Source organism: Micropterus dolomieu, linkage group LG16 (assembly GCF_021292245.1).
Source record: "Micropterus dolomieu isolate WLL.071019.BEF.003 ecotype Adirondacks linkage group LG16, ASM2129224v1, whole genome shotgun sequence".
In the NCBI taxonomy this organism is placed as follows: domain Eukaryota; kingdom Metazoa; phylum Chordata; class Actinopteri; order Centrarchiformes; family Centrarchidae; genus Micropterus; species Micropterus dolomieu.
This window is the reverse complement of record NC_060165.1, coordinates 3,817,370-3,844,731: the sequence shown is the minus strand read 5'-3', so window position 1 is coordinate 3,844,731 and position 27,362 is coordinate 3,817,370. Positions and strand designations below refer to the sequence as shown.

General features: G+C 40.5%; 3 protein-coding genes across 3 annotated transcripts in view; all 3 read left to right on the top strand.

The window, feature by feature from the left end:
* The first annotated feature begins 409 nt into the window (after positions 1-409).
* Positions 410-19,387, top strand: gdi2 (GDP dissociation inhibitor 2). Its single transcript, XM_046072370.1, has 10 exons — positions 410-565; positions 8,687-8,794; positions 9,062-9,161; positions 10,589-10,723; positions 11,018-11,216; positions 11,353-11,484; positions 13,311-13,410; positions 15,333-15,504; positions 15,940-16,139; positions 18,245-19,387. The coding sequence occupies exons 1-10, from the start codon at positions 521-523 to the stop codon at positions 18,395-18,397; spliced, it is 1,344 nt and encodes a 447-aa protein (XP_045928326.1). The 5' UTR covers positions 410-520; the 3' UTR covers positions 18,398-19,387.
* Positions 19,388-20,032: 645 nt separating this feature from the next.
* asb13a.1 (ankyrin repeat and SOCS box containing 13a, tandem duplicate 1) lies at positions 20,033-24,575 on the top strand. Its single transcript, XM_046072380.1, has 6 exons — positions 20,033-20,189; positions 20,915-21,102; positions 21,505-21,661; positions 21,751-21,885; positions 23,874-24,065; positions 24,168-24,575. Exons 1-6 carry the CDS (start codon positions 20,147-20,149, stop codon positions 24,320-24,322), a joined length of 870 nt encoding a protein of 289 aa, XP_045928336.1. The 5' UTR covers positions 20,033-20,146; the 3' UTR covers positions 24,323-24,575.
* A 52-nt stretch (positions 24,576-24,627) lies between these two features.
* LOC123985033 (ankyrin repeat and SOCS box protein 13-like) overlaps positions 24,628-27,362 on the top strand; it is a 17,711-nt gene continuing 14,976 nt past the window's right edge. Inside the window, exon 1 of the mRNA XM_046072381.1 lies at positions 24,628-24,797. Within this exon, the coding sequence (XP_045928337.1) occupies positions 24,755-24,797 (43 nt within the window). The 5' untranslated portion in view covers positions 24,628-24,754. The remainder of the gene's footprint in view (positions 24,798-27,362) is intronic.

Sequence of the window (27,362 nt, the reverse complement as noted above, 5' to 3'; positions counted from 1 at the left end):
AGTTTGTAAAACTAGTGTGTGCATGTAAATGTGTATGAAATTTTCAGGTTTTGTCTATGTTAATGAGTTTCGTCTCTTATGGCCCATAACTAATCCTTTACACTCTGGCAACACAGTGAAGTGAGACTACATTGTAATTTTTTTCAGAAGCCTGTATGTCTCTAACTAATTCAAGGCAGCTGTTAAATGTTATTTACTAAATACATTATCTGAATCTTAAGAAAATGCACAGAACATTAAACATACAGTACAACAAGAGGCTTATATGGGAACTAATGGTAATGTCACAACAAGTGATCATTATTATACCATGTCAATTTGTAGAGCCAGGTCTCTCTTGCATGTCTTTGTATTTCCACTCAGACACTTTAGCCGTCTTCTTACAAGTGATTGACAGCTGAGAAGCCACGCCCTCCGAGGCGCCTGACGCTGAACCGCAGCCCCTCTCATTTCCAGCCCCGCAGATCTCCATTTTCTTCTTTCCCGATATTCAGGAGCAGAAGAGTAAAGATTTGAAAAAATGAATGAAGAATACGACGTTATCGTTCTGGGCACCGGGCTTACGGTGAGGAAAAAAAAGCTAACGACGCGATTCACGCAACGTGGAAGTGATTTGCAACCTGTTACCAACGCAGTTAGCCTCTTGGTAGTTTGGCTTTGAGCTAACTGGGCCTAATCAGAAGGGCTAGCGCTAAATAGCTAGCTTAGCCTCTAACCGAGAGTGAGCGACTAACTAACCTACTGTTAATGGAAACTGTGAGCTAATGCTAAGTGTTAGCACTATGCTATCTGCAACTGGCTAGAAAGATTAACGATATCTATAGGTAGCTAACGTAACGTTAACTCACACAACCCTACCTTCAAACTCCCAGTCGGGCGCTGTGGTTAGTAATTGTTGTTCTGTCGAGTGGAACTTGGTTCCACTCCAGTTTGTTAGCCGCTTGTTTGGAAGTTGGGCGGCAGTTCAGTCAGCTTTTCTCACTCAAGTTAAGATTATACGCGGATGACTGGTATGCTAACGTTAGCCGACCTTAATTAAGCTAAGTAATTAGCCTGCTAACGCCAGAATAAATACGTGTCACCGGTTAATCTTTCGTTCACGGTGCACGTTGAATCGGTTGTTTGACTTTATCTCAGTCTTAATGTAACATTACCAAAGCTAGTGATTACTTATCTGATGAAAGCAGACACAACTGCAAGTTGCTAAATAAGTAACTGCTAGATGTCCTAAATTTCCGCTTTGCTTGCGGTGGACTCAACAGGATGGAGTACGTAAAGTTAACGTTACAATTATATCGTCTTCTTGCTTAACGTTAAGAAAGCAAATTGTGGCAAAGTTAAAGAAGCCTCAGCACTTTTAATGCCTCTAACGAGAATACCTTTGGAGGAAAGAACGGACTGGCTGATTATGCAAAATCGCTGGATTACTTTGGACTGTGTCGTTGTCAGTCAGAAACTTTAGCAATAGGTTGTTAATCTGTAACTTAACTTGCGCACTAAAAGGCTGATCAAGCATAATGTTAATAAGATGTTCTTGTAACTTTGTCTGGGTTTGTTTATCCGGAAATTAACTTTTTCAGCATTAACCATGCCATATCCTGATATACAAAAGTATACTTCCTGACAGGCCTCCTGATTTGCCGTCGATTTTTATGACATGGAAGTAACGTTACCGTGCTGATTTCGTTGCAGACCACTGATCAGCTTCCTTTTCAAGGCGCTAAATTCATTGCACTTGCTGAACTGTTCTCAGTCTGGAGAACCTTAGCACACAGTTTTAATGCAGAAGGTTAAGAAGTTGAGTTACAAAGTGTTTTGCTTCAGGATCAGAGCAGGCAGAGGGAGCAGGGCTTAAGCAGTCAAGCAGAAAGGGGGTCCGTTATATTTTGGTGGGCAGGGTGTGGATTTAACTCACATTTGGGTGTGGTTCCTCCTAGACTGAGGAATTGAAAGTACACTACAAGTACTCCTGAATATAGCCCAGTTAAATGAGATCCAGGCTGCCTAAAAGCCCTGCATACTGCTTGCCACACAATGTAGTTTCACATGGTTGTAGTTCCGTTGTGCAAATGAGTATTTTAATGTTTGTATATCTGACAACTTCCCCCTTTATACTACACACTGACATTAGTACTGCTATGACTACTAACTCAGGTTACATAGCTTTTTAATAGGCCTATAATCAATATAGTAAACAGTGTTATTTTACTCAGCTTAGATCATGTCACTAGAGAATGCGGCTTATCTTTTAAGAAGTTAACTCCCACTATAAATACAACTGCTAGTTCAGATTCTTAAATAGAATATTATCTGCCACCAATGGCAGCCTTTTATAACATTTTTAAAATATCAGATTCATAAATCCTGCTTCTGTGCATCTAGAACGGAGATGATTAGTCGGCCCTTTGTTTATTTGTATTCTGTTTTTAATGGGTTGGATGGCTGGGGATGGGGTTACCCGTCTGTCCACTGCTAATGACACATAAGGGGGGTGGCTTGGCACAAGATATCAAACTGTACTTAAATGCAGTATGATTCACTTGATGATACTCTAGGTGATCCCAAGTAAGCAACTTGTTGCCGGAAGATGAGAAAAGTCGATAGGAAGGCATTTCAGTGGTTGAGGAAAATAGAAAGGCTGCAGTGATGGATTCACATCAGTCACTAGACTGATGAAAAACAACCAGTGGCGGTGGGGAATATATTAGTGCTCTACAAATCTTTTATCTGCCCAAGGGAAAACTAGCAAGTGCAGTTGAATATTATTCTACCAAAAGTATAAGTTCTCCATTCAAAATTCTACTTTGGTAAATCTATAGCAGCCCTCAGTTAGATTGAGCTACAACAATTAGTCTGTCAATAAATTAGTCGATAGATAGAAACTACTTTTTGGGAACTACTTTAATGATCAATTAAGTCAGTTTTCAAGCAAAAATTCTGAACGTTCTCTGATTCCAGCTTCATACACATGAGGATTTGTTGCATTTCTTTATCTTATGTAAACGGACTGTGTTTGGGTTTTGGACTGTTGGTCAGACAAAACAGACATTTGAAGGTCTCACATCTGGCCATTTTCTGCCAATTTATTCACCAAACAATGACTTGGGGGGGGGGGGTAATGGATTACTTAGAGATGAAATTGTCAGTTGCTACCTTAAAGTGAATATAAAGTAAAATGAAGTGTTTTGTTGACAGTTTTACAGAACTTGCAAATGTATACTTCTTACTGGAGAGAAGTATACATTTGCTGCCATCATTATGCCCATCAAATTAGAGGAAATGGTGGTAAAACAGTGGAAATGGACCCAGTGCTTGCTTTCGCTCACAAAATAATGAATAAAGGTCAGCACATGAAGATGTTTCAGGCATTGCCAATCAAGTGATGATTAAGCGATCTCTAGAAATGTAGAAGATTACTAACTTTATAATAATAATAATAACCAAATATTACTGGAAGACACATTAGGAAAGTGTTTAGGCTACTGAGGTAATAATTAGGTGGAATAATGGAACCGGACTGGTTTTTGCAACCAGCGGACTCGCCCCCTCTGGCTATTGGAGAGAATGCAGATTAAAATCTGTGTGCATGGTTTCACTTTTCAGACCCAGAGGTTGCCGATTGATTGAGATTAGAGAAATAACATTTGACAACCACTCATCACAACACTACAACTCTTGATCGGCCAATAGTGCGCGCCAAGAGCTGCAAAACACCTACAGGATGTTGAGTTTGTAATGCGATTTTTTTGTTGTTTTTTTTAAATGGGCCTACGGGCCATCAGGCCACCGTTATTGTCGAGCCCTGCAGTTTAATAAAAGTAACAAGCATTGCAACTTCAAGACTCAGCGATAGATAGTACTTAGTTACGGTTGCAACTAATAGTTATTTATCATTATCAATTAATATTAATGTCTTTGATTAATCAACTAATCGCGTATTTATAGAAGGTCAGAAAATATTGAAACAATTTTCCGGAGAAAACAGAGGAAAGCATCAGAGAATCTGGAAACTGAATGCTAAACCTTTTGCTTGATGACTGCTGATCGATTCATTGATTTTATATTGCTCATCTCTACTTAGTTGCTTCCCACCTATGAGAAAACCTTTAGAGTGGTGATTTTATGTAATTTCCCTGCTCTGTTGATCCTGCGAGCCTGTTGATTAAAGGTGAACAGCGTCTTTTGACTTGAAACACGGAGCAGTGTGTTAATGTAGTAAAATCAAAGCTGGTATCGTCATGCTGTGAGTGCGATGTTCAGTTTCACCCTCTCTTTGATTTTTATGGCCTTTGATTTTCTTATTGTGTGTTGAACTTGGACTGAACCAGTGTGTTTTCCTGTCTGTAAGCATGGCCGCTGCTATCTGGCAGTGGTAGTGATGACTAGGCTGCCTCCGGCTCTGTGTCAAAGCCTGTGTTTATATAAGCGGCAGCAGGTCGGCTTCAGTCACGTGTTACCTGGAGGAAGTGACAGTTACACATCAGACCTGCTCTGTCTTCCCCAGAGATGTGTAGCCTGTAGCCAGTACTGAATGGCCCTCAAACAAATCACATTGCAAGATCTTACAATAGATGAAACCCAGGCATTTTCAGATGGGCATGATCGGATTTCACTGCGGCATGTTATTTTTGGGAATGCACCTATGCAGAAGCTAGCTTGGACGTTGCAGGTTTTCTGAGAAGTAGGTATGTAACTGAGGTTTTAAAGGGGATGATTAGAAGCGTAGTTAAATTTACATTGACCACATGCACAGTACCCAACAGTTGCAGTGTTTTCATGTCACCACTCATGTTCACACAGGAAAAACTAAAAAAGCATTGCATTTGGCTTTGATAGCAGAAGTATGTGCAGGCCCGCCAGCTTAACTAAAAAAATGTTACCCACGTTGAAAATTAGATTCATATCCATTAGTCGTCTGTCTTACAAGTTCATTGCATGTTACACTGAGCAAGATGGGTCCAATAAAGTCTTGCATGCAATCTGTTGGGCTGCTGGACTTTATTGTGGCTTTTCTGCTGTTGTACTGGACTGTAACTGGGCGGGCACTGTGGTTAATACATTTTTCTAGGGCTGCAACAGTCATTCCATTAATCAAAAGTATTTTGCTGATCAATTTAAATCATTTTTAAAAACTTGTCTCATTCTCTGGTTGCGGTTTCTTCAGTGTGAGGATTTGCTTCTTTTCTTTAGTTTTATTGCTGTAAACTGAATATGTTTGAGTTTTGGATAAAAACTGCTGGTCAGACAAAACAAGGCTTCACCCAGGGCTTTAGGAGTTTTTTGACATTGTGTTGAGCAAACAAATGAATCTATTAGGCCGTAGCAACAGTCAGAATTTGCCTTAAGTCGCCAAACCTCTAAACTGACTGTTTGAGCACTTGCCTCATAGTACAATCTAGTTTGTAATTAATGACCAAAGATTTCACCACGTTTCTCTCACAATTGTCAGCTTTTGTCTTGGACATCCCAAAATGGCAGTTAGAGCATTTGTCTTTTAAGTCACAACCACGTGTGGATAAAGCATATGGAAATGAGAGCATTGATTGAGACCGCATGTTGACTGTATCCTGTCAAGATTGTATTATCTTTAATACGAGAGCTCTACAGTGCGAGTATTTCAATCACATATGCCCATAAAAATGTAATTATGTGATTTATGCGCACAGTGTGCATGTAATCATAACTGCACATAAGGACAAGGTGTGCACACACAGTACCAATATGTAATAAATAGTTTAATTAACTCTGGTACTTGAACATTTTTCACTGTGCTCCTAAATGTCTTTGTGTACATGTGCTCCTTAATGAAAACATTTAGGAGCACTTCCTTGTGAAAAAGGTTCACCTGGAGCCCTGAAAACATTTATTTTTTGCAGCACAGGTTTGATTTTCTGCATGTCTTTGCATTCATCAAAGGCACATTTTCATTTTATAACTCAGATAATAGAGGTCAGATAGTAATATTTATATGAATGATGACTAGGAGGAGGCTGAAATAAGGGATGAGGACAGCACACAGACGGAGAGGGAGAGTGACAGTGTGGAGGCAGAGAGGGAGGGCAGCTCAGCCTCTTCAGGTAGCTGCGCTGACAAAGCTTCCTCCAGTGGAGAGAAGTGAGGGAGGAAATGAGAGAGAGAGCGACATCAGCATCAGGAGCTGCTGACAGATGAGGTGTCCACAAAAGCATCCTCACTGCTTGACGACTCCATTTTGTCTCCTATTGTGAATTTTAGCAAGCAATAGAATAATAAAACGCATCGGACTCAATGTGCAAAAACAAAAATGCATATGAAAATACAGTCTTTGTGTGCAAAGGCTTTAGGTGACATCACCCAGTGAAGTTATGATGCGTGGTTGTGTTTTGTCATGTGATAAACAAGTGACACTGCCTGAGTGTTGGCTGTCATTCAGTAGTAAAACATGTTTTGGAGTCCACACAGTCACATGATGCACACAGTGTTTGCTTGAATCTACAGACCCGCTGCTTTAATCGTATTAAGGCCTTTGGCCTGTGGGAATTCCTGGCTCTGACATGCATGCACACTTTCCCCCATCATTACCAAGCCCAGTGAAAGCTGTAATCATCCTCCAGGCTCCACAGAAGCATGTTGGATAATATGTTGGTAATGGGTGTGTCAGAACTGAATTCGTGGATACACCAGTGTGTGGTCGCAAATTGTTTCTTATACTGTCCCTTCATGCTTTTGTGTCCAAAGCCATTTTTAATATTTACTCAAAAAAGAACTAGTCAAACATCAATTCATATTTTAATTACAGTGTGAATATCTGAATAAGCGTCACAGAACTGAGAATGTAATTGTAGTTATAGTTTAAGTTAAAGCCATATAAAATGAGGGAAACTTTAGCAGGATATATAGCTGTATATCAAGTTATATAAAAACATGCATAACCCATCTGTCACTCTAGATTACAAAGTGATGAAGAGAATGTTAACAGTTACTGAATGTATTTGACGCACAAATGGCCCATTCATGTGTGACACATCAGTGTAGCGTTGCTGTGGTGCTAATCCGATCCTACGATTATAGCTATGTACAGTGGAGCCTTTATTAATCCTTTGTGTCGAGTATAAATCCAACGTTTGTGGTGGACAGTGTGACTAGCATAATGAGAAGCGTCTGTTTTTGTCTAATTCATCAAATTTAAATACCTCACAAACCAGGGTACATCACATCAAATTAATAGTTTTTTAAAAATGTTTGCTTTATTTGACAATTCATAGTATAGAGTCCGTGCAATAAAGGTCCCCTGCTGGAACAGAACCAAGGATGCTATGGTTCTTTGGTATGCATCTTAACCACTCAACCAGCATGATGTTCCCATGTAAATCCAATATTTGTATTAGAATTATTAATGGATAGCTCTGTTGGTGTAGCAGTATTGACGGACTTTTATCATCTCCCCTGTGTAAGTCACCTTTTACTGTAGATTTATATTTGATGCATTTTGCCTTTATTTGACAGAAGACAGTATGGCTGCTCGATTATGGCAAAAATCATAACCACGATTATTTTGCTCATAATTGAAATAATGATCATTAACACAATTTATTGATTGACATTTATTGAGCTTTTAAAGCTGTAAAGGAAATGGTGCGCTGGATTTATAACACAAGACAAAATGAGTGTCATTGTAAAACAGCATGGGCACAATCGTTTTAATTCAATTAACTTGTTTTCATAATCGTTGAAAGCAGAAATCGTGATGGGTCATTAATTGCGCAGCCCTAGTAGACGGTGTAGAGAGACATGTATCAAAGGTTAATGGCTGGAACTGAGCAAAAGACTTTGTGGTTATGTGGTATGCACCTTAACCATCAGGCTACCAGGGCGCCCCTACTTATAGAACAACGCAACAGTAAGCCAGTTGTTGGTTTACTATGTTTCACTATGCTGCTACAAGAATAATTTAATTTGTATTTTCCATTTACATTTAAGGGAGGAGAACATGAGTAATTCTGAAAATGTCCCTTCTGACAAACATATTTTGGTTTCCAGGGTGTAACCTCTAACAAGATGGTTTTCCGATATATTTTACCTGGCTATTTCGCTAAACCATGGTGGCTTAAGTTGTTGTCTTAATTAGAGGTTGCTTACTACAACACCTAAGATGGGTCGCGGTACAAAAATCAAGAAATGTTGTCATCAAATGTAGCAGTTTCCCTGTATTTCCTTGTGGGGGTAAATACCCCAACAATGCAGTCAATGAAAACAACAACTGATCATGTACTACTCAATATAGGTATTCCCTAAATTGTCCATCTGTTAATCCTACAGTCTCCACTATTTGTTCCTGCTTGCTGGTCCAACTAGACAGGCATGCAGCCAAAACCTTTTATCCCCGCAGATCAGAGGATGAAAAGCCTCAGCCATGCCAGACAGAGACCGCATTCGTCTGTTTCTATGAAAAATGGTGGCAACACAGAGTGATTCCTCCTGTTAAATAAACGGGGGTGGTGTGACGGATGGGTTTAATATATTGTCATGGGAACAAAACACACACTGTTGAGAGCATTTCCCTCATTTAGTTGTTGATAAAAGCTGAGTGGAAGGTAGGCCATATTTAGGAAATCATGATGAAACGAGGCTTTCCTTGTCTGTGGAATTTCACAGCATCCTGTTGATCTTGATCTGATTCCTCTTCTGTTTTGTTTTCTCCCCGCAGGAATGCATTTTATCAGGCATCATGTCCGTGAAGGGGAAGAAGGTTCTGCACATGGACCGCAACTCCTACTACGGAGCCGAGAGTGCCTCCATCACGCCTCTTGAAGATGTGAGTTGATGTTTGACCCTACTGGCACGACTTTGTGACAAACATCTAAATATTTACTTTGTATCTTAAGGCTGATATATGGGAACAGGTAAAGCTCTAATAAGGAAATGAACAGCTGGAACTGGTAAAAAGCTGGTTGTACAGACAGGGTTCTTCAGTGCCCACGTGTTCTACCTGTCTTAACCAAACATATCAGTGATGTCTTCTTCACAAAGTTTACGCACAGCTAGTTACTGATGTCAAGTCTGGTTCTGTGTCTCCCTACAGCTCTACAAGCGCTTCAACCTTCCTGGCAAACCTCCTGAGTCGATGGGAAAAGGCCGAGATTGGAATGTGGACCTCATCCCTAAATTCCTTATGGCCAATGGTATACATCGATCACTCACCCGTATATCATGTGCTGCTTTAGCTTGTGACTTTAACCTCTGACAGTTTCCCAGCAGAGCTGTTAGCTTCAACTTGTTAGTAGGGCTGTATGTTGAACATTTTGCCTTCCAACAAAAGAGTGTCATGGTTCAAACAATGTTTAATATTTGAAATATCTTAAGTAGCCGCAGGAACTAGAGACTGACCAATATGGGATTTTTAAGACACATACCGATTTTGAAATAGGATGATTTTAAAACTCTGATTCAGTTTTTTTCTTCTTTTCCAAAGCACATAACATAAACAAAAAGTTATCCTTACATGTGTTACGCAGTGTTTCCCCTAGGCTGGAGTTGTAGCAGCGGAGGTGAAGCATATAAGCATCTTTTTCTGAATATAAAACCCCAACACAACATGTCTCAGCAGCATTGCTCTTGCGTCCATGAGCACACGATGCACATTAGAATAGCTTACCTTTTGTGTGTTGTCCCATAGTTTATGTTAGATTTAGCGTTAGATTAATGTTTTGGTGGTGGTCATAGTAGTCATGGTCAAGGGGGTTTGGGGGTCCTCCCCCAAGAAAATGTTATGTTTTCCGCTGACAAATATGTAATTTCACATCACATTGGGCCATTATTTTTAACCATATCTCTGAGCAAATATCTGGAAAAGCTAGAGCAGATAATAAACCAACATCCAAAGACCAGCCTACTGGAGGAACTACAACCTTTAGATTTGGGGAAAGTAATTTGGTTGGTTCTGATGCTCTCCACAGTGATTAGACATTAATGGCACAGCATGTTTTGGGCATCACCCCCTAAAACCCTGTTTATATGACCTCAGAATCCTTACAGATATGATTGTTCATATGGCCTTTTGTGTCTTCATTTCACAGCTTTTGACATTTATCTGTAGACATTAGGGCTGACCCCGAATAGTCGAAGATTTAATGCTTCGATGGGCGGAGCCTGATTCGACTGTCAATCTCACAATGGGATTATGCCATTTTGGCGATATAGGGTTGCTCAATGTCTGATTTTACAGAGATGGGGCCCCAGCGTCACTGGAGTTGTGGCAAGTTGTCCCCACCTCGTGGAACTTTGGGATAATTTATCACCATTGCTGAGCCACACAAGGGGGGCAGTAGCTCAGTCTGTAAGGATTAGGCTGGGAACCGGAAGGTGGCGGGTTCAAGTCCAGCTCGTAACTCCAGAGTTACGGAGTGTGGACTGGTAGCTGGAGAGGTGCCAGTTCACCTCCTGAGGGGCTCCAGCACTGAGTGGCAGCCCCCTCACTCTGACTCTTCATCTTGTTGATGTTTGTGCATGTGTATGTGTTTCAGACCTGTGTGTATTATACTAACAAAATTGTTTTGATAAATGAAATAGTTGCCTCATTTTGTGTTTTTTTTGCATCTCCTTCTCTCAGGTCAGCTTGTCCGCATGCTGCTGATCACACAAGTGACTCGCTACCTGGATTTCAAAGTGATTGAGGGCAGCTTTGTGTATAAAGCGAGCAAAATCCATAAAGTCCCCTCTACTGAGACTGAGGCTCTGGCATCTGGTAAGTTATTGGAGGATGCACAGGGTGAAACAGGGATTATAAAAAGAATGTGTGGACAGATTAAAACAATTGAACAATTTTATTGATTTATTTTATGCAAATGAGCAAATGAGAAAAAAAAATGTTGCCTTTCTCTTCAGCCCTTGATTTTAGTTATTAGTGATGTTTGGCTCTAAACTTTAACACTCTCATCTTCTGGTTGTGTGACATTAATGTTGTAAAGCTTGCCTGTCACTTACTCTACATTGCTTATGACATGGTACAATCCAAGTCTAAACTCTTGGTCTCCTAAAGGTCTGATGGGGTTGTTTGAGAAAAGGCGCTTCAGAAACTTCCTCATCTTTGTCTCCAACTTTGACGAGAACGACCCCAAAACCATGGAAGGCGTCGACCCCCAAAACACGACCATGAGGGACATTTTCAAAAAATTTAACCTGGGCCAGGACGTCATGGACTTCACCGGCCACTCCCTCGCCCTCTACCGCACAGATGAGTCAGTGGTCTTTCTAGTTGTTTGATAAATTTTGTTTTAATGATGGCTTGCCCAGGATTGTGATACCATGTCACCCAGCCTTGTTAAATTGTACAGTTGGTTGAGTTTTTCATGCTTTTCATCTCTCTCCACTCAGTTACCTGGATCAACCTTGCATTGAAACCATAAACAGGATAAAGCTTTACAGTGAGTCTCTGGCAAGATATGGCAAGAGCCCATACCTCTACCCACTGTACGGCCTGGGAGAACTGCCGCAAGGGTTTGCCAGGTAGGGCACTCTTCTTTAATACACCACAATCTTCCAGTAACTGTGGATGTAAAGGGACTAAACTAGGAGCCAAAGGGCACTGTTTGTCATTCCTCTGCATTATGTGTTTTTTCATGTTGATAAACAGTATAGAAATTGTCTGCTCCTTATCATAATGTTGATACTAGCAAAAAATCCTTATTTTGTGAATAAAACTGTACACAAGTTATAGCAGCCACAGGTTCTGTGTTTGACCAATAAGTGACGCTAGGCCCTGTAAACTCCACTTTGATAATCCCTGAACCACTGGAGGCAGTTTGAATCAAAACTCCTTTTAAAAGTCATAACTCAGTCAAATGTGAACACACAGACATGATGTACATATTTACATACAGTGTGAATTGCACTTTCTGGAATCTAATTATCTCTGATTTCCTATGTAAATAAACATTCATAAATCTGCTTAGAAATCGTGGGATGTTCCTTATATCTACAGAACTTGCCTGAGAATCACCAGGGTTTTAATCCAGTCCATTTTATTTATATAGCATATTTTTAAAAATGGGTTTACAAAGTGCTGCACAAGGAATAAAACACATATAAGAACACATTAAAATAGACAACACACAAACAAATGGCTCAAACAATTGAAAGGCAATGGAAGTCCACACAGCTCTCCTGTTGGGTTAAAACCCAGGGAATAAAAGTGCCTTTTAGACGGGCTGTGCGATATGACAAAAAATGTATATCCAGATATAGGTCATATTATATCTCAATAAGATATATACTGATATAGAACATTTTATTTATAAATTCAATAACATATGAGTTACTGTTACATTTCCAACTTAACTCATGATATTTCTCTGCATCATAAAGTTGGGGTAACTTATAAGATTCTGGAGAAATCCAACACCATGACAAATACCATCAAGTAGAGTGAACAACGAAAATAACAAATGTATCTATCTATGTAATCTATCGTTGGCTAAGTTGTGGTTTAGCAAACTGTTGCTACTTGCTGCTGCAAAGTAGAGCCCGACAGATGTGGGTTTTTGGGGGCCGATCAATTGTAAACAGAGAGACCGATCGAACTTGCAGCGGCGGCTGTGGCTCAGCCGCAGGTAGAGCGGGTTGGGCGTTAATCGGAAGGTCGGTGGTTCAATCCCTTGCTCCCCCAACAGCGGTGTGGTTTAAACATGAATAATATCCCAATAGGCCTTTTTCACAGCAGACATTTGGATTAGTCATAGTAGAAAAAGCACATGTGTTACTAATAACATTAACAATGGCTATGTTCTATTCAAGTGTCCCAGTGAAAGTGAGCCAGCACACATAATACACGAACCCTGAAACTAAAGCAGCTATTACATATTCTTGTGCTTTTCCTACTGTCACATGTCATAAAGTCTTCTGTGATGTCTTCCTATTTCATGGCCCTTGTCTTGTGCATACTGGCTCACTGATATGGCGTACTAGCGAATTTAAGTCATTGTTATTAGTTACACCTGTGCTTTCCCTGCTAGAATCTGTCAAACTGTCCACTGTGACGAAGGTCTGTACCTGGGAAATGAACCTTGTGAGTAGAAGTGCTGAACGAACATCGAAAAAGAACTGTTTCCCCTTAAAGTGGAAAGTCAGGTTTTTTTAAACAGATGATATATAAATACACTGCTTTTGTATGGAGTCCATAGTAACAGAATAGTGGAGATCTATATCAGTAGCCATGTTAAGGATTCAGTGTTTAACATAATCTTGTCACATTATTAAAATTGTTGTTTCATGTAGCTCACTACCATTCATTCATCCTTCTCACATCCTTTGATAATATTTTTTTCCCATTCCAGGCTGAGTGCCATCTATGGTGGGACGTATATGTTGAACAAGCCCATAGATGAGATCGTGGTGGAGAATGGGAAGGTGGTGGGAGTCAAGTCTGAGGGAGAGGTGAGCAATGTTGTTATCAGATGTGTTGGTTCAAAGTCTGTTGTTTGAGCGGCCTGTAAAGCTCATTGAGACATTGTGATGTTTGTGTGTAGGCACAGCTGTGGCTGTCATCATGACTGTTATGTCCCTGGGATAGGGGAAATCTAAACATAACGTGCTTTGTGATTCCCAAACTCTTCCCACTTCTTCCCAGAATGGCCAGCTGCACAGTACGAATCACAGTTCAACCTAGCTGTTTCTTATAAGCATCAGAGAGGAGCATTGGCCAAAACAACAAACAAATGTGATATAATATTAAACCCAAAGTTCCCTAAACAAAAAAACAAACAAAATTTAAAACAAATTACATGTCTGTAACTTAACTCCTAAACAGAACAAAACAACATGAACTGCTACTATAAGAGCTCCATAATTAGTGTGATGTTTAAAACAAACTATTTTACTAACCATAGACTGTAAAAAAGAAGTGGACATAGTCACTGTGATACCACCCGTTGGTTTGTTAAATACCGTTCTGAAGCCTCGAGTTCGGCAATAATAAACAAGTCATAGGCTGTGTTCGAAAAGCCTTTTTTACTTAGGAAGGTTCCTAACTGAGTGAAGTGAACTGGAAGTATTTCAGTGGCAGCCATGATAAGAGCTGTTCGAATTCTGTAAAAGCTAAGGAAAGGTGCCTCTATGATTCCTTTCATATCTCCTTTAGCAGAGGGTACACCGGACCATCCTTTTATTAAAGGAAAGGAGAGAATGCCGTCCAACAATTTCTTGCGGCGGCAACATTTAAAGCGGTGCACGTATTCAAACAATAAAATCCATCAGCTATATTTAGCAAGATCCTTGCACTACAGACGCACATTATGATACTTTAATAAGACTCACAATTACCTTCTTTCTTTTGGTTTGTTTTCTTTTGGCTTTTTTGTAATCTAATGTTTCAACACTGTTTTATGTTTTGGGTTATTAAGATAAGCCATTAAGTGTTTTCCAAAATAAAATAAAATAAATCACCCACTAGGGCTGGGTATCGACGCTGCCACCAAGCTACTGAGAAATGTAGTTAAACTAGTAACGGTGCTACTTGTAGCGACGCTACTGCCCAACACTGCTCGTACGGTGGTCATGTTGAAGCAGCTGACGATGACTGCACCGGCTCTGTCTTGTTGCAGCAAAGACGGAGCAACTTTCTGCACTTAAGTTTATTCCATGCGCAGTCAAGGGCTTCTCCAGGTTTGTCGTGTCGCTGCAGCAAATTAATTTTACTTCACTCACAGATGCTGACACCCTCGCCTTAATAAAGGCAAAGATCAGGCTGGATACCCTCTACAGTAGGCGTTTCCCACACACTGATTTATTTGTGGCGGCCTGCCACATTATCAACGCTGATTTTCGATAGATTTTGTTACTATTTAAAATGGGTAAAATCGTATTTGATGACAGAGCTCCATGCAACGCATATATTCTCTCAGCATCTCCTCTTGCCCCGTCTGTCTGTCTGTGGGAAACAGTGTATTTAGCCTACATACATTTGGGATTCATGTTGATAAATAGGCCTATGGGTGGGCAGGAGGGTGAGTGTGAGCAAACATTCTCAATGTGACAACCCTGTCCATTATTTAGTGACTGGTAGGCTGCCTTTTTGCTATCTTGGTTATTAAGTAATATATTCCACCATGTTGTCCACATTTACAACATCGGGCGCAGTGTCAAAGATGCGCATGTAGTCCATCTTCAGAACATTATAGTTTTATCACGGCAGTAAAATTTGCCGTCACATAAATACGTCGCTTAGAAAAGAGCAGTCGGATGGGGGGTGATGGCGCAATGGATAAGACAGTGGCACTGTCGCCCATTATTATATTTCACTTCTTCAGGAATTAAACCTATCCCATAATCTCTGACCTTTGGCTCTGTTGTCACCACAGATTGCCAGGTGCAAGCAGCTGATCTGCGACCCCAGCTACGCTATGGATCGTGCCACCAAAGTGGGTCAGGTGATCAGAGTCATCTGCATCATGAGTCACCCTATCGCAAACACTGGCAACGTCAACTCTTGCCAGATCATCATCCCCCAGAATCAAGTCAACAGGAAGCATGGTGAGTACGCAAAGGAAATGAGCAGATGACTAAGACAGTAGTATTTTATTTCTTTATCTTAAATCAAATACAAATGTAAGGAAAAAGCTACATGAGGTTTGGAATATAGGGATGAGGAATATAAAAGGGACTGATGTCTAATTATATCAGTAATATTGAAAATAAAATATCTTTTTACGTCAGTAATATTTTTGTTAGAATGTCCAAAAGAAGCAAATCTCTGCATTATGTTGCTTTTTTTTGTTTCCACTATACAAATTAAACCTACAGAAGTGGTGGTAAATGTGTGCAATCCTGTGGGACACCTCTAGTTTTAACAGACTTAGAGAGAGCTATGAAAAACAGCTGACCAATCAGTCAGATAACATTACATAAAGATATTTTAACCTATCTACAGGAAAACCACCGGGCATTAACTTTAGTTTTTGTTTCCAGACATCTACGTTTGTATGATCTCCTCTGCCCACAATGTGGCAGCACAGGGTAAATATATCGCCATCGCCAGCACCACAGTGGAGACTAACGACCCTGAGAAAGAAGTCAAGCCGGCTCTGGACCTGCTGGAGCCCATCGAGCAGAAGTTTGTCAGCTATAGTGACCAGTATGCACCCACTGACATGGGCACTGACAGCCAGGTACGATACCTTAAATATAAAGAACCATAGCGCTGTTTACTGTATGTTTTAGACCTCCCTTGTCATTTTAACAGGGCTTGTATTAAAACTAAATGTTCTCACCAGAGAAAGTGAAAGCCAACTCCTAATGCAACGGTGCCGTGGGTACGAGTCACTCTAGCTTGATTGACAGGTTGCCATGGACGACTTGTCAATAACAGATGATCCCAACCTGAAGCATACTCTGCTTTATGGTCTGTTTTCCTCTAAATAGGACCATAGTTTACTAAATGAACATCGTGTTGTATTGAAGAAGACTTGAAACTAGAGATTGAGACCATAAACTCATTAGGAAAGTGTTTACTGAGGTATAAATCAGCTGAGAAGTAGGGTCATTTTACCATTATTTCTAATGGAACCGGACTTCTTTTTGCAACCAGAAGAGAGAGAAAAGGCCCTGCTGGCCGTTCAATAGAATGCAGGTTTAAAGGACTTCCACGTTGGATTCACGTCTCAGACCGGAAGCTTCCCGCTTGTTTGTTACTGAAAGAAATGCCAGAAAGATTATACATTCTTTGCTGCCCCTTTATTTTCTTATCAAAATGATACAAAGTGGGAAGTCTGTCTGTGCAGAAGTGCCTGCAAATGTAATTTTCTGGCCCTGTACACTAATGGATCATAAATAATAGAATCTCTGTTATACTTTTAAACACATCACATCAGTGTTTTAATTTCTGGATCTGTGGAGCATTCAAAGCCGAGCAGCATGTTCCGTCAGTCTGTGAAACTAAACACTAGCTAAATACAATGTCATTTTAAAAAGGGATGCACCGAATGTATAGGCACTGAAATTAATCAGCCGAAAATGGCTAAAATAGCACTTTCTGTGTTCGGCCTAATACGTCAAAAGACTGATTAAATTTTACTGAACAGTTACGTTGACATGTGGGCAGTGTGGGAGCATTTTAAAGTGTCCGAGAAAAATGCTAAAATCGCTGTTTGGAGACACTGTTCTGCTGAACTGTCTCCTAGCACGTCTTAGAAAAGGCAACAAACGGTCTGAACCGCTTTTGAGTGTTTTTTCACTTGTTTGTGAGAAGACGATTAAGCTAACCGTTCATGTAATGCGATACAAGAACCTCATACAACATAATTTATCAAATTGGGTCAGACGTGATGAATTTAGCGCGAGGATACACGTGACAACGTCCGATTTTCAAAATAAGGTGTCTATACAGGATGAAAAAAATATTAATTGGATTATATTCTCAGAAAGTATTAAACATATTGCATGTGTCCATTAATAGTAAATGGACACATGTAATTTACTTTACCGGACCCTCTCAGGCCTCGGACCCACCCACTATAGTCTCTCCAAATCCTGTGGGAAAGCACATTTTGACTATTTAATTTATGCAGTGGTAAAAAAGGCAAAATAAATGTAAAAAATGTGAATGTACTTGTTCGGTATTCGGCAGATTTTTCATTATATTCGGCTTCAGCTTCGGCCAAAAATTTTCGTTTTGGTGTATCCCTAATTTTTAAATATAATTGTTAGAATAATGCAACTTGACAAATTCACTTTGGACAGGGACCTTTGTTTCATGTAGTTCCCCATTTCACCACCAGAATACCAAAGCAGCATTTCAGAATACAAAAACCAAGCAAGAGTACACTGTTGCATAGCAATGTGCCAGACCATGTTGCACAATGAATGAATGAAAACAAAGATTTTGTATCCTAATGTGGGTATACATGAGCGAAACAGTCCGATGTGAGCCACTTTCCCCTGTAGTCTGAACGTAGTGTTGATGTAACGGATAATGTGCCTCGGCATGTTGCTGTTATGTATTAACTTGCTGTCTTTGCACTACTGTGCCTTTTTGCTGCCATCATGTGAGGGGAGAGTTATGTCAGCAGAATGTCCGTCCTGCAAAGGAAGCCTTTTTAGTCGGTTTCCTTCCATCTGTTGCTATTCAATAGAGAATAACACATTTTTTGTATTTTAGTTTATCTTTCTATCTTCTGTTGGCTTATGGCCTCATCTTTGGCCGAAGACTGTATCCATCTAGCACAGACAGAATGCTTCTTGGACCGCTTTTTGACCTTGTTTTCTCCCCTCCTAGATTTTCATCTCCCGTTCATATGACGCCACAACTCACTTTGAGACCACCTGCGACGACATCAAAGACATCTACCGGAGGATGACGGGCTCAGACTTTGACTTTGCCGAGATGGAGCGCAAGAAGCAGGACATCTTTGGTGACGCCGCTGAGTAGAGGCGAAGTGTGTCTGCAACACTCCTGGTTATCAAAGACAACGCTGCCGACAACTGAAATCTTACAAAAAAATAGAAAACCTACACAAAAATGTACACACCAATGGGCTGGTTGATTATCTAAGTATATGGTTTGCCCATTGAGGAAGTTCATGACATATAGAGAGATATGATATAGTATTGTTGGATAGGGTTCAGGGAGGGAGCTATGCTTTGCTTTTATGGATGTTGCACTAAACACTGGTTATGCCTAATATACAGTAATACCCTACATTCTTCTGCTTCATCATGTTAAGGTGATGCATAGTCCAAAGATGCCAAATCTATAAGTCATAATCAGTAATATCTTACAGAGTGGGGGGGGGGGTCAGTTTTTTCCTGTCATTGTTTAAAAGGCATTTGGAAGATATATAATATCTACACATCCGCTATTTTGTCTCTGCAAGTATTTTTTCATGTCAGGGTGAGAGAGAAGTGGCTTGGCTTTGTAGGTCTTCATAAAATCATGCGAGTAGCTGAGTGTTTCCTGCAGTGGTGTGAGGTGGCACCTCAGCCGTCAGCTTGTGTCGTCAGGTTTTGTGAAATTAAAGTGGTTAATGGGTGTGGGCTTTAAATGTTTGTGTCTTTTTAACCCCTTTCTTGTCTAATCTCCAGTACAGCCAGACACATACTGTAAGCCAAGCCACAAGGGCGACTGTAGTCCAGCATAAACCACCTGAACCTGTTTTCAACAGTTTGAGTTACTATAACGCATCAGAGGAGATATATTAGTTCCTGTATTATGCAAAGTGATGGACGACCCCGAGCACTGACAGCAGATTAATGGGAAGTGTGGTTGACTGTAATTGCTTAAGAAGGACCAAATGTGTACTGAGGCAGTGCTGAATTGATGAGAGCCCTGTGATATCTTCTGTTTTAAACAACTTTAAAAAAACATCTTGGACTCAAATGATTTCTGTACTGCAAAGTAAAAACAACTGTCAAAACCAAAGCTGTGCTTTTTGTTCTATTGTCATCTGTTCTATTACATTTCTGACTTTGCTTGGAGTGAGCAGTGACTGGTGAAAGTGTGCAACACATGTCTGCTTCTGACAGCAGCTTTTTACTGAGGCCGAAGATTAATCAACCCTGAACTTTAGACTGACTTTTAATAAAAATACTGGTTATTTAGTACCAATTGTATGCATTGTTGTTGTAGCCACAACCAAACCACCACAGAGAAGAAGGCGCCCTCAGAACAGTTGTTTTGTGATATTCAAATAATGAAATTTAAGACTTAACTGTATGTCGGGCATTGAATTTAGGATTCAAAGCAGCATTTTATTTGCAGTTTGAGAATCATGCCTTACAAAAAAGTAAAGGTTTTCAAAATTAAAAATGATGTTGCAGTCTGATTTATGTCCTGTTAGAAACAGGAACTGTGCTTTATAAATTTAAACAGCTAAGATTTTTGAAGTGGATCTTATTGAGGCATTAAATTATTTTAATAAAACATAAAATATTTAAATCTGGCTATTACAACAAATGCATTATGGAATAGTTGAATGAATGGAATGAGTTGTCTCTTCATGTCTGAACTGGAGACCTCTGAAATACCTCAAGAATAAAGTCACAGGAAACGTAACACCTGTGAACTACGACTCCCACAATTCTCTGCTGCGTCTCTGGCAGGTCTCCCGATACTTGCTGCATTGGCTAATGTTTACAGTCCTGTGGTTCGCCTGTAGTCCAGCACAAGGTGTCTGAAAACATGGAGGTGACAGCAGCACGCCGTTCGTTTCTTTGTGATATCGGTGAGAACTGTTTTCACAACAGCTTACACACTGCAAATGTCAGCTGCCTCAATAATGTCTCGAATGGCAGTCGATTTTGTTGTTTGTTGACGTCTAATCATATCAACTCGGGCTCGTGCCCTGCTCGTGCAACTGTCACTTTCAGTCTCAAATCTAAAATTGAAGTTTCAGCCGGCACATTAATACGCTGTAATGTCACCCATGGCCGTAGGTAGCCTAATAAGCGAGTTCTGGCAGTTCCAGAAGTGCTTCATGTAGGCCTACTAACTGTTTAAAAATAGTTATTCAAAGTTACACAATTTCGTTAAAGAAGCTACGTTAAGCCAAGACACACACACAGGGAATTTATTGTTTTGGTCGCACATATAGTCGTTAATTCAGCCACCAATAATAATTTACCCGTTTCTTTGATATATTACTGTTATTTATTGCCTAGCATCCAGTCTGATTTTGCCTATAAGGCAAAACTAATAGTTTAATAGTTTTAAAGAGTAAAAGAATTTTTATGAACATGCATGATTTTGTCTACAGTGTAACTAAGGCTTGTTTGTAATGTTGTGGAAACAAATACAAAGAGGGAAGAGTTACAGTATTAGCTTTGTTAAAATATGTTTTAAAGTTGTGAGACTTACAAGTATTTGTAGGAAAATGTAAAATTTGAAAAAAGCTTTCATTGTTCCCAAGTGTTTGTAAAAGTACTGTTCATGTGTTACTGTCTGCATCAGGGTTCTGGGCAGACCGGACTGCCCTGCATGAAGCAGCGTCCCATGGCAGGGCCCTGCAGCTGAAACAGCTGATAGAAAGTGGAGCATCAGTCAACATGGTGACGGTGGACAACATCACTCCGCTCCATGAAGCCTGCATACAGGCTCATCCAAACTGTGCCCGGCTGCTGCTGGAGGCTGGAGCCCAGGTGGGATAAAACCAAAACTCCATGATGCTCCCTCTATAGTGGACCAAACTTAACTTTTATACATGAAATTAAAAGAAATTAGATTAAATCTTATCATGAACCTAATAAAATGGTGCAGGCTTATACAGAATTAATAGTGCATTTGTGAGGTTTGGGAAGCAACTAGAAAGTCTCCGTATTTACCGTGGACCTTCGGCAGTGCCCAGGTAGTGGACTTTCTGGCACCTCTCCAGCTAAAAGTCTGTATGACTGGTCCACGCTCCGGTTCCCAAGCCAAGTCCTTGCAGACTGAGCTGCAAATAAACTTTATTTATATCATCCACTTTTCACATTGTGATAGTTCCCAGTAAGCCTAACATGTGCCGCTAAAATGTTGGTAACAATCTTACCCTGCTCTTCCAGGTAGATGTACGGACCATCCATGGCAGCACTCCTCTGTGTAACGCCTGTGCTTCTGGCAGCTTGGAGTGTGCCAAGCTGCTTTTGGAGTACAGAGCCAAAGTTAACCCATCCCTCACAGCTCTCACTGCCTCGCCACTCCACGAGGCCTGCATTCAAGGTAAATCTTAAGCAGCAATAAGACAGGGTTCAACCAGTCATACCCCATCAGACGTCTCCACTGTAAGTAAAACTTTACATTCCTCTCAGGTAATGTTGAAGTAGTGAGGCTGATGATAGCCAGCGGTGCCATGCTGGAGGCGTATGATGTCCATTTTGGTCCACCCCTTCACATCGCATGTGCTAAAGGACACGTGGACTGTGTCAAGGAGCTGCTTAATGCAGGTCAGCAAGACGACTGCAGTGTCAGAAAGAATGAATCGGTCCTTAAAACAGAGCAAAAGTATGAAAGATTTCTGTAGTGTGATAAAGTGTTGAATGGTTGTGTCCTACATTTCTCTCAATGCCAAGGCCAGCAGGCTGTCACACTAGCTATGTGTAAGTTCAAAAGTAGCTTAGTTTGAAAGTAGTCAAAGAGTTACTCTCTACCTTTATACTAAGATATAACTTACACCTCCCCTGTGCAAGTGTAAGTCATTCCTTATTACGTGTTGTCATGGTGAATGGTTAGAAAGATGGAGAGAGCAAGAAGAAGTCTTTTCTAAATGTAAGATGGACGTTTTCTGCAGACCTTTTGTTAATGTTTTTACGGTTTATCGATCCAACCATCCTCACTTAGCACAAAACATCAAAATACAAAAGAAGCAACTGGTAAATGATACCTCAATTATTAATGAGGTAACCGACAAACAGCTCACACATGAAAGCATACATTACTTTCACCTTTTTAATTAAACAGAAGTTAGGTGTCTTTCCCATTTTACATGAATGACGTTTTACTCCGCGATAATGTTTTCATTCAGTCAACTTAGTTAAAGGTTTCCTGTGTAGTTTTTGACCTCTACTACCTCTGTTGAACTGTTTTTATATGAGTGGGTCCCCATTTTGTTTTTGTTGTGCACGGGCTACGTAATACACAGCGCTGCCAGTGGTTTCACACTATTCCACGGATTTAAAGCTGGATGTAATGCGCTAAGATATGCAGCAATGCGCCAGCAAAGACAGGAAGAAGAAGACTGCTAGCAAGTAAAGTATGGATGTAACCAATGTTGGACTAAAAATACTTTTATTTTTGTACTTTCTATTATTTATTTAATAAAATTTAAAATCAGCTTGGCAGTTTTTTTATGAGGAAGGAAATGGACTACACACTAGATTTGCTAGAGTTCAAGGATGCACACAATGCGTTTTGGCAAGTAACACCAAATGTAAACATGACTTTACTTTGTTTGGAAGAAAAGTCCACAGGGCACCTTTAAGTGAAAGCATAAGTAGGGGTGGTGCAACTGAACAAAGAGGTGAGTTTAGTGTGAAACTTATGTTGGACAACGTAGAGCTGAGTGTTGACTGTATGAACTTATGCTCAGCCGGTGCAAAAGTTTGCTGAGCTTGTTAGGGCTATCCCTTGTAATTTGATGATTTAGATGTGAGAGAGTCCCCAATTGATTATACAAGTCATCAAAAAAAAGAATTAGTAGGCAACAACCTCTTGCCAGTGTCGTTGCAGGCTGCCAGCCTGGTCTTGTTCATTGTACCTGGTTCAAGTCTTGCTTTAGTGATGTTTGGAGGCAAACTTCTGTCCCTTTCACCCTGAAATCAGTGATTTAACATTTAACCACAGCACCCCTCCGTGGTGATTTGTTTTCCATAGCACAAGCTGCAGCAGAATGAGATATATACAGAGTTTTATGCAAGAGCATTGCTTCTTCCATTTTGATTTGTTTTAAAAATGTAGTCAATGTGGTGAAACCTTATTAAAATGTACAATAAACAATGAAAATGAATTAATCTTGCTTCACCCGTTTGCTAAAGGAACTGCTGGTTTACATATAATAAATGTCTCATGACAAGTGATCCGTACCAGTGTTCTACTGAAAGTGTTTTTTTGTTTTTTAAAAATAAGAATATATATATTTTATATATATATAAAATATTTATATTCTTATTTTTAAAAAACAAAAAAATGCAATAAAAGCATCTGCTGGACAGTTGTGGTATGCTCAACATCACAAGTTTTGGCTCTTGGTAATGTTAGTACATTATGAAATTCAACTTACAGAGACTTGAATCGCATTGAATTGCGTAAGATTAGTGTTGAATTCCGTCTGGAATATCTTTGAAAAAACCAACAGCAGCAAGCAACAGATCATTTCAGCTGTGATGAGTCCATAAATCTATACAAACAGGCTTAAGCTCGTCTTAACTTCCTCCAGGTGCCAACGTGAATTCTGTCACGTTCCACGAGACAGCTTTGCACCATGCAGCACGAGTCAACATGGTGGACATGATCGAGCTGTTGGTGGAGTTTGGAGCTAACGTGTACGCCAGTGACAACCTGGCAAGGAAGCCCATAGACTACACAACACCTGCCTCTCCCGCTTACGCCTGCCTCATGTTTTATGAAAGTAAGTTCATGCACTGCTCCAGAGAGGAGCTGTTAGCAGCCTTTTTTCTTTTCTCACTTTTGCTGTTGACTCAGCATAGCATAAACCTCTTCTTCTCAACAGGTAATCCTCTGAGCCTGCAGCAGCTTTGTAGAATCGCCGTGAGGATGATGCTTGGTACCAGAGCCTTAGAGGTCATAGGTCAGCTGGACATTTCCCACCGCATCCACAGCTACCTCCAGTACTGTGATCATCCCACATCATTATGTGACACCTGAACAGATGTTCTAAACCTGTAGGAGAGACTGGTGATATTCTCTTAAAATGTCTCCACTCTAAAAAGAAGCATCATGGACAACATATCAGCTAATAAAATGTTAGGTTAGCCACCATATTTCTTTGATATGTCATGTGACTCAGGATTGATGTCATCATTGCTGCTTTAATTGTCCATCTCGTTGTATTGTAATATAATGTAGTGTATTATGCAGTATCTATCCTGACATAGAATAAATTGTCGTTCTTCACAGATCATGAAATAACCTGTTTGGTGTAAACACTACATACCCCAGCATGGCTTGGAGTTCCGGGTGTGTCATGTGGCTTCTGCCGCATGTAAATATTTACAAGGACTCGGCTGATTACAAACATCTCGTGTCTCCGTTTCTGTGTTAACGTTGTTAATTTGGCGCGGAGAGAAAAGACAAAGGATGGAAATTGAAAGTGCTCGGCCGTATTTCTTTGGAGACATCGGTGAGTATGAAATAAAGACAACAGGACCGGTGAGAGTAACGTTATCGCTTTCTGGATGTCGACCCAGTTTGACATGTATGTTAGGACCATCAGCGGGCAAGCTAACATGCTAGCAAGCGGCAGGTCCTGGCACGTTTTACTGATTCTTTAGCCAGCCTTTTAACATTTGTGGCACTGCAGAAGGTGTGTATAAAAAGCCTTTGACGTATAATATACTACACATTGACTATAGTAATGTGAGAAAATGGCATTGGAATTATGCGGTGCTGACAACAGGAAAGTACTCAACACAGGGCTCTCAAGTCTTATTAAAAGCGAGATAAGGAGGAGTCACTCAGATATTTGCTGCAGCGGCCCCTCTGCCCCAGCCAATTCTCAAGTTTTTACTAGCAGTTAAATTTTACCTATAGTTCATAAGTAACTCGAACAAATAGAAAGTATAACAATAGGTAAATATGATAAGACTATATATACTTCAAAAATTCAAATGTATCAAAGTAAAAAGAAATTTGGCCCCAAAGGAGCCCACTGAACAAGCAGCGCTGTACACATAGGCCTACAGTAGGATGGCAGAACCTACGCATGTATGCCAAGCTGTGTGCCAAGATTATGAAGGGTGTTTTGTGTTGTAATTGTTTGTTGCACATTTTAATGCCTTGATGACAGGGGTAGGGGGCTCCCGCTTAAAGCACTGTGGCTCAAGGTCAGCTATTTACACCGTCATGATGGATGATAGCTTTCCATCCAGAGCCAAAATATAGAAAAACATCTCTATTCCTTGCCTTAGTTTCAGGTAGCCGAAGCTAAGCCCAGTGGTGGATAGTAACAAAGTAGTACTGTACTTAAGTACACATTAGAGGGATTTGTACTCCAGCACCACTGTGAGGAATCTTGGAGTTATCTTTGATCAGGACATGTCGTTTAAGTCCCACATTAAGCAAATTTCAAGGACCGCCTTTTTCCACCTACGTAATATTGCGAAAATCAGGAACATCCTGTCTAAAAATGATGCAGAAAAACTAGTCCATGCATTTGTTACTTCTAGGCTGGATTACTGCAATTCTTTATTATCAGGCTGCTCGAAAAAGTCCGTTAAGACTCTTCAGCTGATCCAGAATGCTGCAGCACGTGTTCTGACAGGAACCAGGAAAAGAGATCATATTTCTCCTGTTTTAGCTTCTTTGCATTAACTTCCAGTAAAATCCAGAATAGAATTTAAAATCATTCTTCTCACCTACAAAGCTCTTAATGGTCAGGCACCATCTTATCTTAAAGAGCTCATAGTACCTTACTACCCCACCAGAGCACTGCGCTCCCAGAATGCAGGGTTACTTGTGGTTCCTAGAGTCTCCAAAAGTAGACTAGGAGCCAGAGCGTTCAGCTATCAAGCTCCTCTCCTGTGGAACCAGGTTCCAGTTTGGGTTCAGGAGGCAGACACCATCTCCACATTTAAGAGTAGGCTTAAGACTTTCCTCTTTGATAAAGCTTATAGTTAGGGCTGGCTCAGGTAGTCCTGAATCATCCCTTAGTTATGCTGCTATAGGCCTAGACTGCCGGGGGATTTCCCATGATGCACTGAGCTCCTCTCTCCTCTACTTTCTCTCCCTCTGTATGCAACCTCATCCCATTATTGCATGTTACTAACACAACTTCTCCCCTTTCTGGTAGTCTTGTGCTTTCTCGTCTCTCTCCTCCTCATCACTTCCTGCAGGTTTTCTGGCTCTGGAGCTGTGGAGTCTGGATCTGTGGCTGCGGGTCGCCTGCTGCCCCCGTGTTCCTGCTCGACACCCTCTGCTGCAACGACTATTGTTGCTAGTCTTATTGTTATTATTGTTATTATAATCATTAACATTACGATGGTTATCATTAACACTATTATAAACATCTGTACCATTTTTCATTTAGTTTATAGCAACATTACCTTCACTGTCTGTACCTCTGTGTGTATATTGTGTAGGCTGCCTCCCCTCTCTCTCTCTCTCTCTCTCTCCTTACATCTCTCTCTCTCTCTCACTCACCCCAACCGGTCGAGGCCGCCCACCCTGAGCCATGGTTCTGCTCGAGGTTTCTGCCTCTTAAAAGGAAGTTTTTCCTTGCCTCTGTCTCCTAGTGCTGCTCTTGGTGGGAATTGTTGGGCTTCTGTAAATATCATCACAGAGTACGGTCTAGACCTGCTCTTTTATGAAAAGCGCTGTGAGATAACTGTTGTTGTGATTTGGCGCTACAGTGGGGGAAATAAGTATTTGACCCCTTGCTGATTTTGCAGGTTTGCCCACTTACAAAGAATGCAACGATCTATAATTTTAATCATATGTACATTCTAACAGTGAAAGACAGAATCCCAAAGAAAATTCCAGAAAATCACATCATATGAATTTATTAAAATTGATAACCATCTGATGAGGAAAAACAAGTATTTGACCCCCTGGACAAACAGCATGTTAATATTTTGTAGAAAAGCCATTATTGGCCAGCACAGATGTCAAACGGTTTTTATAGTTGGTGACAAGGTTTGTGCACATTTCGGCAGGGATGTTGGCCCACTCCTCCCTGCAGACAGCCTCC